Source organism: Aspergillus pseudonomiae (genome assembly GCF_009193645.1).
Source record: "Aspergillus pseudonomiae strain CBS 119388 unplaced genomic scaffold BDV37scaffold_1, whole genome shotgun sequence".
Lineage (NCBI taxonomy): Eukaryota > Fungi > Ascomycota > Eurotiomycetes > Eurotiales > Aspergillaceae > Aspergillus > Aspergillus pseudonomiae.
The window spans coordinates 679,424-695,889 of NW_022475993.1; the positions used below are offsets into that span (position 1 = coordinate 679,424).

The window sequence follows — 16,466 nt, forward strand, 5'->3', positions numbered from 1 at the left end:
AAGCTACTTGTCGCATATTCGGACAAGGTCCAGTTGGTTTCGGTATCTCCTCGGACTATACTCTGCACCGACTCGGGAGATGACAACCATAGGAGTGTACTCTCGCGTCAGGGATGAGTGAACTCGTCACTGTCATGTCTCAATCATTCCGATGTGAGGGAAACACCGGATGCACCTAGTCCTTGTCTGGGAATGTTCGTGGAATTGCCGAACCCATGTCTCCTACAAATTCAAGCTCACTCTTATACCAGTCCAAGTCCAGGTGTTGAGTCTTCAAACATCGTCACCATCACCATGACCGCAATCTGGTATTCTACAACCGGGGGGTAGACCACTTGACACGGAAGACTCTCGCAAGTGCATGAATAGTCGCAACGCATATGTGAAGCTTGCAAAAGCAAACAGGCTGACGAGTCACGACCGCATGTCCCCAGTATTATTAGTAGCAGTATAACTACTAGTTTGATAGGGCAGGATCGATCTATTATATAAGAAGAATCCCCAAAAGGTAATGCGGGGTATACTCACGTGATGGCAAGGTTCCGCTTTCATTATCGGAGGCATTCTATTGGTGGTGGTGCTCGCTTGCTGTTACATAATATCCGCTGCCAATCATGGGCCGGGTTAACCCCGATCCGGAGTAGCCCCTCCGATAACATATCGTTTAATGCCCCAGTCAGATGACTCAACCCCCCGTGACTCAATGAATTGTCGCTTTGGTTGAGTTAAATTTCATTGATCGACCACAACTTCTTTCCTTTTGCTCCCAATTCAAAGAAGAAAAAAACACCTCCCGATTCCTCACTCTTCCACCTCTCCACCCTTCCCTTCACTATTCTTTCTTCAAGCACAATGGCTACCGAGAAGCCCCGTGTCTGTCTTGCCTACTCTGGTATACCAACCCCTCAATGGCAAAACAATTGACCGGAAGATTATGTTGCTAACACCGGTGGATTTTGAATAGGCGGTCTGGATACCAGCTGCATCCTTCGCTGGTTGATCGGTACAACTCTCCAATCCCCTTTGGTTTGCCCAATGGCCGCTAACAGTGAGCAACAGAGGAGGGCTATGAGGTCGTCTGCTTCCTCGGCAATGTCGGCCAGGAGGAAGATTGGGCTGCTGTTGAGGCAAAGGCCCTCAAGATTGGTGCCAAGAAGATGGTGATTGAGGATCTGCGCCGGGAGTTCGTCGAAGAGCTCTGCTTCCCTGCCATCCGTAAGCAGATCACAATGCCTTGCGTAGGCATGAGCCGTTGAGTAACGTGTGATACAGAGTGCAATGCCATCTACGAGGGTCGCTACCTCCTGGGAACCAGCTTGGCTCGTCCCGTTATCGCCCGTGCCCAGATGCGTGTCGCTCAGCGTGAAGGCTGCCAATTCGTCAGCCACGGTGCTACCGGCAAGGGTAACGACCAGGTCCGTTTCGAATTGGCTTTCTATGCCATCCAGCCCTCCATCAAGATCATCGCTCCTTGGCGTGATCCCAAGTTCTTCAAGCGTTTCGCTGGCCGTAACGACCTCCTCGACTATGCCGCTCAGACCGGCATCCCTGTTACCTCCACCAAGGCCAAGCCCTGGTCCATGGACGCCAACTCCGCCCACTGCAGTTACGAGGCCGGTGTCCTGGAGGACCCCAACCACACCCCTCCCGCTGACATGTGGACCATGACCGCCGACCCTCTGAACGCCCCCAACGAGCCTACCGACATCACCATCCAGTTCGAGCAGGGTATCCCCACCAAGCTCGTCACTCCCCAGAAGGAGTACACTGACTCCGTCGAACTGTTCGACGCTCTCAACAAGCTCGGCTTCACCCACGGTGTTGGCCGTATCGATATTGTCGAGAACCGCTTCATCGGTCTCAAGAGCCGTGGCTGCTATGACTGTACGCATGATCCCCGTTCACCCGTCACCCTCCATCCTGTAGCTAACCATGTTCTAGCCCCTGCTATGACCATCCTCCGTGCCGCCCATCTCGACCTTGAAGGTCTCGTCCTGGACGGCCAGGTCCGCGCTCTCCGTGATCAGTTCGTCACCCACAACTGGTCCATCCAGCTGTACAACGGCTACTACTTCAGCCCCGAGCGTGAGTTCATCGAGAACAGTCTCAAGTTCAGTCAGAAGCGTGTCAACGGTGAGGTCCGTGTTCGCCTCTACAAGGGCAACCCTTACATCCTTGGTCGCTCCAGCAGCACCGAGAAGCTGTACGATGCCGAGGAGGCTTCCATGGACTCCCTCGAGGACTTCGAGCCTACCGACACCACCGGCTTCATTGCCATCAGCTCCATCCGGTATGTTTCTCTTGACACCCCGTCCTACAATATTTCCTCACTAACCTCGACCCTAGTCTCAAGAAGTACGGTCTGCAGAAGGCTGAGGAGGGAGAGAACCTCAGCCGGGCTTAGATTCCCCCTCCCACGTTTGGATATTCTTCGTTTTCTCTTAACTGAAAAGTGATGTCATGTGACGATTATCATGATAGTCTAAAAATACTTAGGGCATGAAATTTAATATGTAACATTAAACGTCCAGTTTGTCGATCTGAGAGTCCTAGAACTTCCCAATTCAGCCATTGTCTCATAGACCTTGAAGTTTTAAGATACCTACTCCGGCGTACATAGTACCAGCGCCCAGCCACCCACGACTCAGCTCAACAATAATTATGGGGCGCTCAACTACCGATACCGGACCTGGACGCGAAAAGCTCCAGAGAGTGGAGACGCCCCACTGATCACTTGGCATCCACTCCCATTTTCTTCCCAATTGGGTCAATTGATTGAGGATGAACTGGCGACGATGCCATGACGTCGTGTCCAGATATGTATAAGAGAATCCAAGTGGCCACAAAGCCACTCACAACCACACGATGGCAGATCAGTAACACAAGCCCACCAGTGCAAACTGGAAGCACCAATCCCCAATATAGCAACCCAGCCCACAATGCGCATCACCCATCCGGCCTCTCCAGCATATCCAAGCGCATATCCTGCAAAAAAGCACACATGATGGACTTCATGCCGGCATACGAGCGCTGAAACTCCTCGCTCTGGATACCATAGCTCTGCTCCTGCAACTCCCAGCGCACATCCGCCACATCGCGCACATTCTCCCTCAACGGGAGCAGGTTCCAATTCAATAACTCCAGCAATTCACTGGGCGTCTTACTCAAGCTCAACAGGAGCGGGATATTGACCCCGATATCGATCTGCAGCCGACTCAGCTTCCGATACCCCTTATCAGACAACGCAGCCGCCAGCGTCGTCAACCGATCCTGGAACCCGAGGAGATGCTCCAGGGTCGACTGGCTATGGATATGGCGGGGCGTGCCCTGGATGGACAGACACAGGCGCATGGACTGCACCCACTGGATCGTCGACGGCAGCGGCACATACGGCGGGATGACTTTGCCACAGAACAAGATGTATTTCGTATCCAGGACGACCTCGTAGGACGTCGACCCGTACCATTCCTGGATCACCTCGGCGTAGATCTGGTGGTTTGCGCGCAGGAGCGCCGGGCAGCAGCGCGAGCCATCGTGCCGCAGGTGGATTGTCTTCGAGCGATCGCGCAGCAGCGAGAAGTTGCGGATCGGGAGGTCTGGGATCAGGTACTGGTAAATGGACAGGCGGACTTCTGGCGGGAATTGCAGGAATGGGAGCGTGGTGGTGTCTGGTGATGACGAAGCCATGGAATGGCACGGGTCTTGCCTTTTCCCGCGGGGGGGGGAAGGGGGTGCTGTTTGTAGGACGGGGGAGGAGGGTTCAAGAGGGTCGCGAGGTGTGGGCGTACATTTGGTTCACGGTGATGGTGTTCATGGGAGTGATTGTAATTTGTGCGCTGCTTTGTTTGCGTTCTGCTGATGGTCTGACACCTGACCCGTCGCTTTGGGTATATCTTTCCGTGAGCGGAGGTTGCGGTGGTTTGCTTGGTTTGTTTCGTTTGCTACGGGCCATTGGCCAATCATGTTTTATGGGGGACTCATGATCGGATGGAACCCTAGTTGCAGTTCGCAGTATGATGAATAGTATTAAGATATAGAAATGGTTCAATTGCTTGGGGAGAATATCAAGTACCTTAACTAATTTTGTCTCTACTACTGTAGGGAACTTGATCGAAATTCCTGATTGCAGTCGATATTCACAATCTCAAACCTATGACATCATAGCCGTCATGTAACATTATATATTCCTCTCACTAGATCAGACCTGGTATATCCTCATGCACCCTACTCCATTATACAAACCCGCTTTTCCTCATGATGAATCTAACAATCTTACCCAGACATAAACAGAGACAGAAAAAAAAAAAAAAAAAAAAAAAAAAAAAAAAAAAAAAAAAAAAAAAAAAAAAAAAAAAAAAAAAAAAGAGAGGTAGGAAAAGGGAAATAGAGACAAGAAGATAGAAATAAAGAAACAGATAGGGTGAACTAGAGACAGAGATAGAGACACATACACAGAAACAGGAACAAGACGGGAATCTCGGTAATTAACAAAAAAAGGAACTAATGAAAGTGAATCCAGGAAAATGGAGAGTGCAGAAATGAACAGCACGAAATAGGAAAGAAGACCGAGATAGCGAGCACATGAGTATCTCAGTTCAAAATTTAAACGTGGAGAAGCGGCGAATAAGACTAAAACGAGTGGTCGATGATCCAGGCCTGCCTTCACTCTCTCGACGGCCTCGTGGTTGCGCATTTTTGAGGACTGCGGTCATATCAGAGGATAGGTGGCGAGGTTTCGGGCGTTCGCCATACTCTGCTCCCTCCCTGAGGAGTACGGCTGCCAATTGCGAACGATCCTCCTCTACAGCAAGTGATAGAGGCGTACAACGGTTTGTATCGGCCATATTGATGTCCGCGAACCCTTGTAAAAGTTTCCCGAACTTTTCCCACCAAGATGCCGTGCCATCGTACCGCTTGATGAGGGTGATCAGAGGAGTTTCATCGTTATGGGACCGGCGGATATTAAATGAAACTCTCCCCTTGAGGAGCTGAATGATCTTCGCCCCATCTTCACTAAACATGGCGTAGTGCAAGCATGTATAGCCATCCCGAGAAGGGCGTGAGCAGTCCGCTCCACGGTCGAGAAGAAGTCGGACGGCTGACACATTGCCGTGCCTGCATGCTGCCATGAGTGGAGTGACGCCCCTTCGTGATGGGGCATCAATGCTCGCACCGGCGTTGAGAAGGACCTCGACAACATACGCGTGATGCTCCTTTGCAGATGCGGCTATTTTGAGAGGGGTGTCTCCATTGGAGTCTGGGGTCTCAACGTCGAGGCCCGGTTCTCGAGCCAAGAGCTTCTCAAGCTTGAATGCGAGACCGAACCGAACAACATGTATAAGTAGCCTGTCATCGTCATGCCAAATCCGCTCCTCAATATTGGCGTCCCCATCTAACAGGCTAATCGCATGCCAAATTAGTCGTTCCTCTCTCAGGCGGCTTTCCCTGTTACTGATCCCTATGTTGTCTGACCCACTGCCGATTGACGCCGACCCACCGACACTGGTGTTAGTACTGGGTGGACGAAAAACGATCGGTCGAGCAATATCAACCAAGTAGTGCAGTTGCTCTTGAACATCTCTAGCACTCGGTCTATCATCATGGTTGATAGAGAGCATAGAAACAATCAGAGACTGACATTTTTCCAGAAATTCAGGGTTGTAATTATAACCACCGCCGACCAGCCCAGATAGCCATGTCCGGACGTGGGGATTTACCACAGGAGGCGAGCCACGGTAAAAATAGTCATTCTCGTAAGGAGATTCTCCATCATCGCTGGTACTCCTCAGGTGGTCAAGTTGCATCATTCCAGCTGTTCCCCCTAACCCGAGCGCAAGGACCCGAGTTAAAATACACCCTAAGGACCATATGTCGCTCTTAAGGCCAAGCCCTGCGCCATCCGGTGATTGATATGGACCAGGAGGCGGCCGGGACAGCTCTCGATGGGTGAATGAATCCACGAATTCCGTAACAGTGGTGCCAGTTCTCTCGGGTCGGGACATGATCGAGATTCCAAAATCAGAGATCTTCCACTTTCCCACTTTGGGATAGTCCAAGGAGTCTCCCTGAAACACAAGTATGTTGCTTGGCTTGAGGTCCATGTGACAACAGGTAAGACCTGGTGGATTGCTGTCCAAGCCTTGATGGAGGAAGGCTAGCGCCCCAGCGAGATGCGCGGCCTCTTGCATCAGGTCACGTACCGTGAAGTCTGGGCATCTTTGATGCCCTTCGCGGAGAAAGACATCTAGATCCATTTCCGCCAACGGGGAAAGAATATTGAACGAATTGCCAATAGTCACGGTAGCTAGGAATGGAACAATGCGATCGTGCTTAGAGAGGCTGGAACGAAGTACGTCGAGGTTGTTGGTTTCCGAGCGGAAGTCACCTCTGGCTTCGAACTGTTTCAAAGCGACCGCAATATCTTTCTACAGCCAGCCGGCTTGGTCAGCTTGCCAAGCTTGGTAATACGCTATCAATGGAACTAATAGGACTTACGCTGTAAGGCGCTCCTGGCAGATGATGTTCGGATCGGGATCGAAAATGTCCACTTCCGATGATCTCCTTGGTGACCCTGCCATATGCACCGATCCCAATACTGGCCGATGTCTCGTTGATAAAAGGAAGTTTCCATTCCTTCGAAAACATCAGACTCTTGCCCTCTTCGATGTCAATCGGACAGAAAGTATATTGGCTGGCTTGAAACTTTTCAGCCCACGGGGACCCCAGGAATGAATCATCTTCCAGAATCGCCAGGGTATACTTTGGGATCATTCGATCTGAACGGTCCAGTTCGCCATTCTTGCCGCGGTGTCTGAGGAATATGTCTCCAAACCTCCCCCAATCCTGCCAGCCGATATCCACCAGTATAGATAGCGTCTGCAGCCAGTCCTCCCGAATCTCATCTATCCAGCCGTAATCGAACCCGGGCCGTACGAGGTCTATGAATTTCTCCAGACGAGCCTCACTCCAAATAACTGCCAAGCTATGACGAGTTACGACCTTTTCCGATGGCCTGTCTCTTCGGTGTGTGGCAGTTTGGATCGCACGGGAGAGCTCTCTAAGCACCAACTCCCGTGGGAGAGATTGCCGCCGTTCCGTAGGGCCTTCGATGAATAGAGAATCAGGGGAATATGGATGGCTGTCACCTATGAGATGTGGTGCTCTGTATCTTGTACTATAAGATGAATCAGTCAGTGCAAATGAGACGGGCATGAAGTCCAAACGGTCACTTTGTATACTGACTTGGCATGGACATTGTAAACGTGGTGATCATCTGGAAAGTAAGTGTGATGCGGAGATATCCCATACATCTCCATTTCTGGACTGTGAGGTTGGTTAGGAATTGTTCTAGGTGTTGCATGCTCTGCTGGTGTAAGTCTTCTGGTAAATTGTCTGTCCGCCTCAGAGCTGGATCGATGTGAGGAGTCCTCGGCAGAGTACGAGTTGAGGGTGCGGTGAAAGCCATTTAAACTATAGCCATTTGCCGACAGATTGGCATCGATCTCTTCATCGGACATTGTAACATTGAAAACAGTGCGAAATACATCATGACGACTCATGTTGAGCGTGGGATTGCGGGCCGCAGCGTCGAGGTCGCGAGCGACGCTCAAACGGACGGCTGGGCTTCAGTCCAAATGAGTCGCTGCGAGCGTCTAAAGCTAACAGTGTACATTAACAATAAATTAATCTAGAGAGCCAGTAGTAGACATGAAGTGAATGCGTACAATATGAGTATGTGCAGTACATATGCGTTGGCAGAAGGGCTACTGGTGCCTGCATGAAGGAAAGATGAGTAACGGAGGTGAGATTGGAAGAAACGGTGATTAGGCAACGTCATGGAATAGTTGCCCTTTAATTCACGTGTGGCTTGTTTGCTCTTAATACTTGTGCTTCCTTCGTGTCCCAATGGTCTCGAGTCCTTAAAACTCTCAGCCTCGGCCAAGAACGAATGGGGCTGCCCCCGTGGGGATCAATGCTCACTCGAACACCTCGACTCGATGGGTGTATTGGACCGGTACTGAGGTACTGGAGCTAATTAGTCAGGACTAGGACGAGGCGGCGAATAGGATCTTCTCTGATGACCCCTAATTTCTGTATAATGTGGCTGTACAGCCCAGTGCATAGGAGCGAGTTACTGGGAGTTGTGACCATTAAGTTACTGCGGAATTTACCACACACGCATTTCGGTGCCTTCACCGAAGAGAGAAAAAACAGCCGACTCATTAAGTTACGTACATAGAATCCTAATTTGGTAGGCCTACGTCGCCTAGCAAATCTATGAATCCAGACGAGAGGTACTCTACAGACATTCTATGTAATCAGTGGAACGCGGGTTCTCATGCTATGCTCTAAGCATAATCATGAAATTGATGAAGATGATGTGGTTCATCCTCGATTCTTCGCCGGCCACACAGATTCCCAAGGCTAACGACATGCTCCTTGACGTGAACGGACATTTTTGTGTTAACTGTGGCCTCAGTCAGCATGTATCGAGGTAGGACAGAGCTGTAAAGGTGAAAAGCGTACATATTTGGTTCATTTCTTCCAGGCCCACTTTTGCAGTCCCACTGGGAACCTACGCTGAGAGTTAGCTGTTGCTAGGTGGTCTGGAGATGGCAGAGTACTTACGAACAGAAAGACGAGAAAAAACGCCAGCGCATTGAGTCCCCTGATGCACGGTTAGAATCTCATGGAATATACGATTGGGAGAATAGGGAAATCCTACGTGAATATAAAACACAATTTAGATTCTCCAAATTGTCCTAGCGCATCGGTCAATTCGGGTACAAAGAGTACCAGAAGCCCGAGACCCAGGAAATTGACCATAACGCTGAAGCTCATGCCAACCTCTAAATTTTAGAGTTAGTAGAAATCCCATTGTCTTGAGCTATCCAAATATAGGTCTTGTAAAGGAGACAATTGGCGTACGAAAGGAAGAAAGAGCCAACACTCACCACGAAACGCAAGTGGGAAGACTTCGGCGCTGAAGGTGAACGGCACTGGTCCCGCACCGATCCCATAAAAGAACGTGAAGAAGCCGATGGCAAAAGTCGATACTAGAGCCAGTCTGGCCTCGTCGTTACCGATTCGGAAGAAAAATCCAATGGCAAGTAGACTGAGGAACATTCCCGCTAGCGAGATGAGCAGAAGAAGCCGACGCCCACGCCAATCAATGTATCGATACGCAGGAATGGTGAAGAGGAAGTTCGCCAGGCCGAATCCTAACCTCTGTTACAAATGTCTTTTATACACATGGAGTAGATATGAATTGCCACTTACCAAAGTTAAGCCAAGTTATATTCGCAGGTTGCCGGGAATCGCTCATGTTGGGATTCTTGTCGTCCGTGGTTGCACCTTTGAATAGTCGAGAAGAGTAAAACGAAAGAACATTGATCTAAATCGATAATGAGACAAATGATGTTGCCAACTTCAATAAGCACAGCAAGAGAGGAGCGACTCACACCACATAGTTGTTGTGACGCCATGACCAAGAAAGCAGCCAAACATGCTCTTTGGTTGCGTGGATGGCTGAAAAGCTTCCCAAGCCGCCACAGAAAATTGGTTTCTCGCACCTTCTCCTGGTATATCTCTTTACTATACCAGTTCTGCGGTCTTTCTCCCTCAAACATTTCCGTTTCGACTTGTAGTTGACTATGGATGTAATAAAGGTCCCTCGCTGCCTGGATGTCAGTGCCTCGTAGCTGCCGGAGGCTCACGAATGCACCGGTATAATCTCCTTTACGAATAAGAAACCGAGGGGATTCGGGGCACAGAAAGACCAGGAACAGGAGGATAAGAGCAGGAATGGACGATGTCCCCAAGAGCACTCGCCATTGCCGATCCACAATCCAGTCGCATGCGAAGCCAACAAATACACCACTGTATCGATGGTATGTTAGTTTCATTTCAGCAGGAATCAAGAGTTAACTGCATAAACACGTACAAAGTATCGAACAATTGCCACATCATCAATAACCGTCCTCGTAAATGGTCAACCGCCGCCTCTGCGGCAAAGACTGGGGCGATTGACGCCTTTGCACCGATCTTGTTATTGATATTTAGTGAGCCTTTGTCAACAGTAGACAGAATAAATAGCTTACCCCAATACCTAGTATCACTCGGCAAGCAAGAAGCTGCTGCCATGTCATACAGCGAGCGGTACCTATTTGTTTCGAAGTTAGAAATGAGTCCAATGAGCAGTGTTTCGACGATTTCTACCGAGTGCACAAGCAGCACAAAACACGGCCGAGATGAACAGTGCTGGCCGCCTCCCATAATTACCCTCTTGGAGAGGATCACTTAGCCATGTTCCACTGCCAAACCCTTTAGTTCCTCTGTGTCTTCTTACGTCTGTTGGGCAACTCACATCATACTACCCGATAACCAAGGCGCAGCATCAATAAAGCCCCCCAATAATAGATGGTGGTGCGTCCAGTCTTCACCCTGGGGGTGCAAATCATGCTTCCAACCTCCTGAACTCGCATTGATCGTCGACTGCTGCCAGCCTCTATCGGAATTAGTCAACAGGAGCCTCGAGATGATTTGATCCTTTCCGGGCGTACCTACTGGGTGATTGCCGCACATGCTGTAGTTAGAATGGTCACCTTGAGGTCTTTACTTTGCTGCCAAAACCCTGACTCTTTTTCATCTTTGATCGCCTTGAACTCTGCCGTTGTTAATTGGAGGGTGTATAGGTTATCCGGCTCCTGTGCTATGCGTGCCCCTTTGATGAGCAATTCCACGTCGATCACGTCTTGCAGGTGGTTCCGGTCATAGAATTTGCGAACGTCTTCTTCCAGTTCGTCTGGTGTTCTCAGTACCAGCGGGTTTCGAGGCCTGAAGGATTCAACGTAAGATGAGCATGATGCCCGACCGTAAGCAGGAGTGACGGAGGTTCAACAACACCATTGGATGAAGGACTAATCGCAAAGTGAAAATAAAGAAAAGAATGCTTACCGCCTGGCTGTGTTGTTTGCCCACATGTTGTCCCTTACATGAATGCCTCCAACCTTAACCTTTCAACATGCGCGAGGTAAGGGGCTCGGAAGATAGGATGGTTTTTAGCCACACCTTAAGGCTAACAAAGGGTCAAGTGGAGCATCCAAGGCTTATTTGAGCTGCAGGTTCTTTATGCCACTTGGAAGGAGAAGTAGCTTTACAAAATAATACTTTAATGGCACAGAATACGGAGAAGGTGAGGAGGTAAGGAAGCAGGGGATCTGGCCAATAAGCCAAATTTCACCAGAGAAAAGAGACAAGGAAAGACTTCCCCACCCTGTCAGATAAAATGGGAGCTTGCATGACGGGAAATGAGGCTCGTTTTGTGGATTATTTCATCCGGATGCTGGGCAGTCTTCCGAAAGTTTTAAGAGACTCGTATTCGATCATCATGTACAGCCTTGCCTTGGCACTCCTGGGTCTGAAATCACTTTTCAAACTACCGTGCATGTGCTACAAACCGCGCTGCAGTCGTTGTACTCAGTGTGTATGGTTGAAGTTTGTGAAAATGTAGAAGAATCGCGTCGAGTTGAGTACTCTGTCCTGTGGTGGCTGTTGGAAGCTTCGGCAATGGGATGGTAAGAGAGGACAGACTTGAACGAGATTTAGCGCCCAACGGACTGCCACCCACTGGTTTTGCTTTTTCTCTTTGATTAATTTGTTTGCTCTCTTTCCTTTTCCTGTTTAAGTTCTTGGACTACTGGATACCTGCATAGGGGCTGTGCACCAAAACTGCCGACGAGACCACTCTTCTACCTGTTAGGGATCATCTATCTGGCAATGGATTCAATGTCCAACCCGTTGAATACCTCGCCAGAAGGGTATCCACTACGCAGATGCCCCAGATTCGATGTTATGTAACGAGAAGAGAAGCATTTCCGGGGATTTCCGAATGGTGCTAAATTCCATAGGGCATGGATTGACATCCCCCGCTTCTCATGCAGCGATCCTCCATTCCCCGCCCACCTTTGACGTGGCCGTACTCCAACCAGGGGGAAGATGACTCGATCCTTCAAACCATCGCTAGCCTCACTGGCGTAACCGGCCTGTCGGGCTGTGATTCTTGAGCCCGTCACACCTTCTGCGTATGTTGGGGAATACACAAGCGCACGCGTCGGAATCGAGACGAGTATCACCCAGCGCACTGATCTCGTCGTCACAGCCTCACGAGTTTCAGAGGCTCTGCGCCTCTTCGTACTGCCAGGATTTGTTTCTTTTTGCCTATAACCGCATGGAGAGAGCTGAGAGCCCACCCTTCGCCCCGTGCTCAGATCAACTTGCCTCTTCCCTTTTCCATCTAAGCCATACTAGCCAACCTTGACCATGAGCGGGTCCGTTCAGAACACCATCAGCCCTGACATAACAGGGTATATCAGAAAGGAAAGGCTCGAGGCTAGGCTTCTAAGCCTGTTTGGCAAACCGATCAAAGTTCGTGTAAGAAGCCTCGCTGATAGCGCTGGTATCTCAACCCTGCTGACACACAAGGTTAATATGAAAGCATATCAATGAGCGATGGGTTTTTGACGCCCCGAGGATAGTGACTCAGGTAAGCAACTCGGTGCAACTTTAGCGGTAAATTGGTTTCTATTCCGTGGGCTAATTTGTTCATTTCCCATGCTTCTAGAGTGAGATCGAGTGAGTGCGAGAGAGTCCAGTACGCATTAGTTGTCAACAATCTGACTTAGGATATTGCCATACAGCGATCTTCGTGATTGAATGAATGTTTGATCATACGGAGATGGACGTGGATGAGATGATCACTTGGTTCGGTCTTCTCATGTGGCTTTGATACCGCAGCAATATTATTTTACTTTTCAACGTATCCTGCTTTATGTAATGTAATTCGCCGCTGGCTGTGTTTGCTTACCTGCAATGCTATCCCATGCTGCAGCCTTGGACTACCATCCCTTAACCTGGCTAAATCTGCCTCGTAAACTGAAAGGTGCGAGCGAATCTGGTTATAAGCAACTTGTTAGTACCTTGGTATCCTTAAATCTGCTTCCAGAAGAGTTCTAGTGTGACGTCTAGAACATACTGGGCACTTTCTGTGAGAATGCATGCCATCGCACCGTTGCAAGGCGATAATTGCCAGATGAATCCATTGACGCCTGAGCACTATGCCGCGATAGAACCTCATCTCCGATATCCGACATTTGTTTCTTGTCCGGAAAAGTCAAACATATATCTGTTTGATTATATATGTACGTTGTCAGTCCCTAGAACAAGCTTCTGAATCCTGGCTTACTGTATAAGCCTCATCTGGTCCCAAAACGGACGGCCCTCACCTATTCACCAATAGCGACGACTTCGAAACTCATATCGCGACCACATCCAAACCACACACACGTATAGTGTTAGACGTACTGCTCATACGACAACGTAGTACCTAGACTTACAACCCTCCAGGTCAATATGTTCTCAAAATTCAATGCGTCCCCTCGGAGTCACCGAACAAGCGATGCGAAAGCTCATAAACACATACGGTATCGACGCGACCTTGCTCGACCTCGCAGTTTCCTTCGGCGACAAGCCACAAAGTGCTGATGCAGGACACGGAGCCATGACAGTGAGGCAGAAGGAGGACGGCTCATACGGTACTTAACGGACCTGAAAGCCGACACGAGAACGATGATGCTGATCTTTCAGACATGCAATACCTCTTCACATATGCGGAGAGAAATGCCGCCCAGGGAAATGTGCCATGGACGATCCGACAGACCTGCGTCTTTCACAGATACAATCCCGCTGGATCCGGCAATCTCTGGATCTTCTTTCACGCGAGGCCACGTTCAAAGATGCAGCAACTGATCGAAGCTGAGATCACTTCTCAGCATGCAGGCGTGTCCAAGAGCTGGTATTCGATGCATTTACTCGTGCTTTCGGCATATATTGGCAACTGGCGTTGGTGTATCCGCAGCCTTGGCGAGGAGATCGAGAAGACTGTCAGTGTGGAATGCGACCGATACGTTTATGAAGACCAAAAAAGCGCTAACAATTTTCTTAGGTTGACATCGCCCTCACGTTGGATCTTTCAAGGCCTGATACCGATAAAGACGGGCTCATTCAGCTCTTGACACCACAATATCTGGGCGACAAGCTCCTATCGCTCTCTTCCAGACTACAGGTCGCGTTGGAAACTGTTCGCAGACTGAATGACATGAACACGCTTTTCCAATCCAAGGGGCTTACCACGGATAGCGACTCCCAACTATTCGCCAGCGAGATGGCCTACTACGTAACTACCATCGAAGGGTACATGAAAAGCGTGGAAGTGCTGGAAGGAAAGGTGAAAGGTATCTCAGACTTGGTATGTTTTGTACCTCATCATTCCATGATTCTGAGTCTCATATTTGTTAACGTCGCTCATCCGATGTAGTTGGCCGTTGCCCTCAACCTCAAGGGCCAGACTGTAGCCAACGAAATTAACGACAAGATGCTACAGCTTACCAGCGAGGCATTCGAAGATAATGCTACTGTCCGGGTCGTTACGCTGGTCACCCTTATCTACCTGCCTGCTAGCTTCGTCTCCGTATGTCAGATTCAATGTTCATGGTACATATCAGCCCTAACAATATGTGCAGACTCTTCTAGGAATGAATCTCTTTGAATTCGGTGACTCGAATGAGAAAGGATTCACAATATCCAAGCAGTTCTGGATCTTTGTAGTAACAGCAGTACCACTTACGATGCTCACCCTGGGATCCTGGTATATCATCACCAAGCGGCAAGTGAGGCTGCGGCAGAGGAGGAAAGAGGAGAGAGAAGGAAGTAAAATGTGCTGAGATATCTTTCTTTTTTGTTTATTTTTCATTTTATTCTATTTTATTTTCTCCTTGTGTCCATTTGCTTCTTTGTTCATGAGTATGTACGTCTCTTTACTGAATATACGAGCGTGGAAAGGATGGTCGACATATTCTAGCGAGAGCACGGTGTTGGAGGATATCTTCTGCAAACTTTATAGGTATTATAGGTTAAGGCGGCACAAGATGCACATAGAAATCAGGTTTATTGCTGGAAGCATTGCTCAACTATTTTACCCCCGAGTCTCTTTCTGATATTTGAGGATTGTACAACTGCTATTCTACTAGACTAAATTATGGGTGGTTGATAGTTCCCTGATAGTATCCTGCATCCATACAGCATCACCTTTCACACGGCGCACTCGAGGAGAGTCTTTACATGTTCAAATCAATATGCACATAATTAAATTACCTTCTATATCCTAGTAATTTGACTATTGAAACCAAGAAACAGTTGCTGCATCGGATTTCTCCGGCATACAGTCGAGCATGTGATTATTCAAATAGGATCCTTTCGCCCGGTACCATCTGATCTATAAGATATTCTCTATAGCTACTGATCTGGGAGGATATGTCTTAGAATGCCTGTCAGGGCATGGCCTTTGTTCTTTGTCTAGGACTAATACCAGACAACTAGAATCGATATGACAGAAGATGCCCGTATTGGAAATTGCCTAACACAGGTACAAGACCTCACACTCACAACTCCTTTAGGACCTATTCACCTCCATTATTGAAATATAAGATACACAACACATGCGTTACTGTGCTCGAGATCTTCTATGGTCGATTGATACGCTTTTATACCGCGCTTGGGATAACTCCTAACAGAGCGGGTATAGACAGTTATGCCAACCAGAAAGCCGACTACTCGAAGAATGAGCTTTTAACCCAACTCCAGTTAATTACTAGATTACTATGCCGTCCACATAATAGACCTCTGTATTATAGCCAGGGCGAGACAGGCGGTATTTCTCAAAGCGCTCGGGCACAATTCAAATTTCTGAGGATGGGGACAGTGTGGCAGAAAGGATGTTCCTATTTTTATTCCTATATTAGCCTTGATTTATCATTGCTGATGCAATTAGTAACCCAGATATGACTAGCTTGGATGCTTACCTATTCTCAAGGCCAAGTGAAAGTATTCTGTGTTAGGGGATGGTCTCTCTCCCAATGCTGCCGGTTAGTGCGTTTGGTACGGTTAAAAACAGAAAAACCAATTAAGTAGGTCCTCTATTAATGGATGCCTGCATCATTCATGCCTAGGTCATCGCGTCCTCTTCTGGTCTATTATCGAACAATTCATCCTGATGCCTGAATGTATTCGTCGAGCCGTGGATCGTCCAAAGTTGCCGTATAGGCATGGTGTGAAGAATATCCTTCGTATTCATTCCCGGGCGTCCGTTTTGCTATTTCATGTTGAACTTTTCCCTCATAATCGTATTCTTCTGGAGGTAAGAAAGTCGAGCGGTTGCTAACAGAAGGCTGCTCAACATGAAACGGTAGTGACATGTAATTTGAAAAGCTGTACGACCAAATGTCCAGTTACCTCCTTTCCATGGGCATTTGGATCGTATTCGCGCAGTGGCAATCTTCGGACTCCGAGTGTGAGACCTTCCGGATACGGCATTCGTCTTTCACGAAATCAACCAGCGTCAAGGGGAGAAA

At 48.7% G+C, this 16,466-nt stretch overlaps 5 protein-coding genes across 5 annotated transcripts; 3 read left to right on the forward strand and 2 right to left on the reverse strand.

Moving 5' to 3' along the window:
• Positions 1-852: 852 nt before the first annotated feature.
• On the forward strand, positions 853-2,404 carry BDV37DRAFT_277641 (argininosuccinate synthase; the record flags this gene model as incomplete). The annotated part of the gene is made up of 6 exons (XM_032085823.1): positions 853-892; positions 965-1,003; positions 1,060-1,215; positions 1,273-1,884; positions 1,942-2,290; positions 2,347-2,404. The coding sequence occupies 6 exons, from the start codon at positions 853-855 to the stop codon at positions 2,402-2,404; spliced, it is 1,254 nt and encodes a 417-aa protein (XP_031947315.1).
• Positions 2,405-4,595: 2,191 nt separating this feature from the next.
• On the reverse strand, positions 4,596-7,559 carry BDV37DRAFT_290200 (uncharacterized protein; the record flags this gene model as incomplete). The annotated part of the gene is made up of 3 exons (XM_032088662.1): positions 4,596-6,425; positions 6,496-7,174; positions 7,243-7,559. 3 exons carry the CDS (start codon positions 7,557-7,559, stop codon positions 4,596-4,598), a joined length of 2,826 nt encoding a protein of 941 aa, XP_031947316.1.
• Positions 7,560-8,404: 845 nt separating this feature from the next.
• On the reverse strand, positions 8,405-10,982 carry BDV37DRAFT_290201 (uncharacterized protein; the record flags this gene model as incomplete). Its single annotated transcript, XM_032088663.1, has 9 exons — positions 8,405-8,849; positions 8,955-9,228; positions 9,429-9,879; positions 9,944-10,044; positions 10,101-10,162; positions 10,219-10,313; positions 10,367-10,507; positions 10,567-10,836; positions 10,957-10,982. The coding sequence occupies 9 exons, from the start codon at positions 10,980-10,982 to the stop codon at positions 8,722-8,724; spliced, it is 1,548 nt and encodes a 515-aa protein (XP_031947317.1). The 3' UTR covers positions 8,405-8,721.
• Positions 10,983-12,096: 1,114 nt separating this feature from the next.
• On the forward strand, positions 12,097-12,896 carry BDV37DRAFT_235511 (uncharacterized protein). Its single transcript, XM_032080506.1, has 3 exons — positions 12,097-12,432; positions 12,497-12,544; positions 12,623-12,896. Exons 1-3 carry the CDS (start codon positions 12,322-12,324, stop codon positions 12,635-12,637), a joined length of 174 nt encoding a protein of 57 aa, XP_031947318.1. The 5' UTR covers positions 12,097-12,321; the 3' UTR covers positions 12,638-12,896.
• A 530-nt stretch (positions 12,897-13,426) lies between these two features.
• On the forward strand, positions 13,427-15,542 carry BDV37DRAFT_277644 (uncharacterized protein; the record flags this gene model as incomplete). The annotated part of the gene is made up of 6 exons (XM_032085824.1): positions 13,427-13,592; positions 13,645-13,940; positions 14,003-14,305; positions 14,375-14,527; positions 14,580-14,726; positions 15,513-15,542. The coding sequence occupies 6 exons, from the start codon at positions 13,427-13,429 to the stop codon at positions 15,540-15,542; spliced, it is 1,095 nt and encodes a 364-aa protein (XP_031947319.1).
• Positions 15,543-16,466: the final 924 nt, after the last annotated feature.

Excerpts from the sequence above, each read along its gene's own strand:
- BDV37DRAFT_235511 (XM_032080506.1), top strand. The coding sequence starts at position 12,322 with ATGAGCGGGTCCGTTCAGAACACCATCAGCCCTGACATAACAGGGTAT. Across the intron at positions 12,433-12,496 it reads GCAAACCGATCAAAGTTCGT|CATATCAATGAGCGATGGGT; the intron begins GTAAGAAGCCTC and ends TTAATATGAAAG.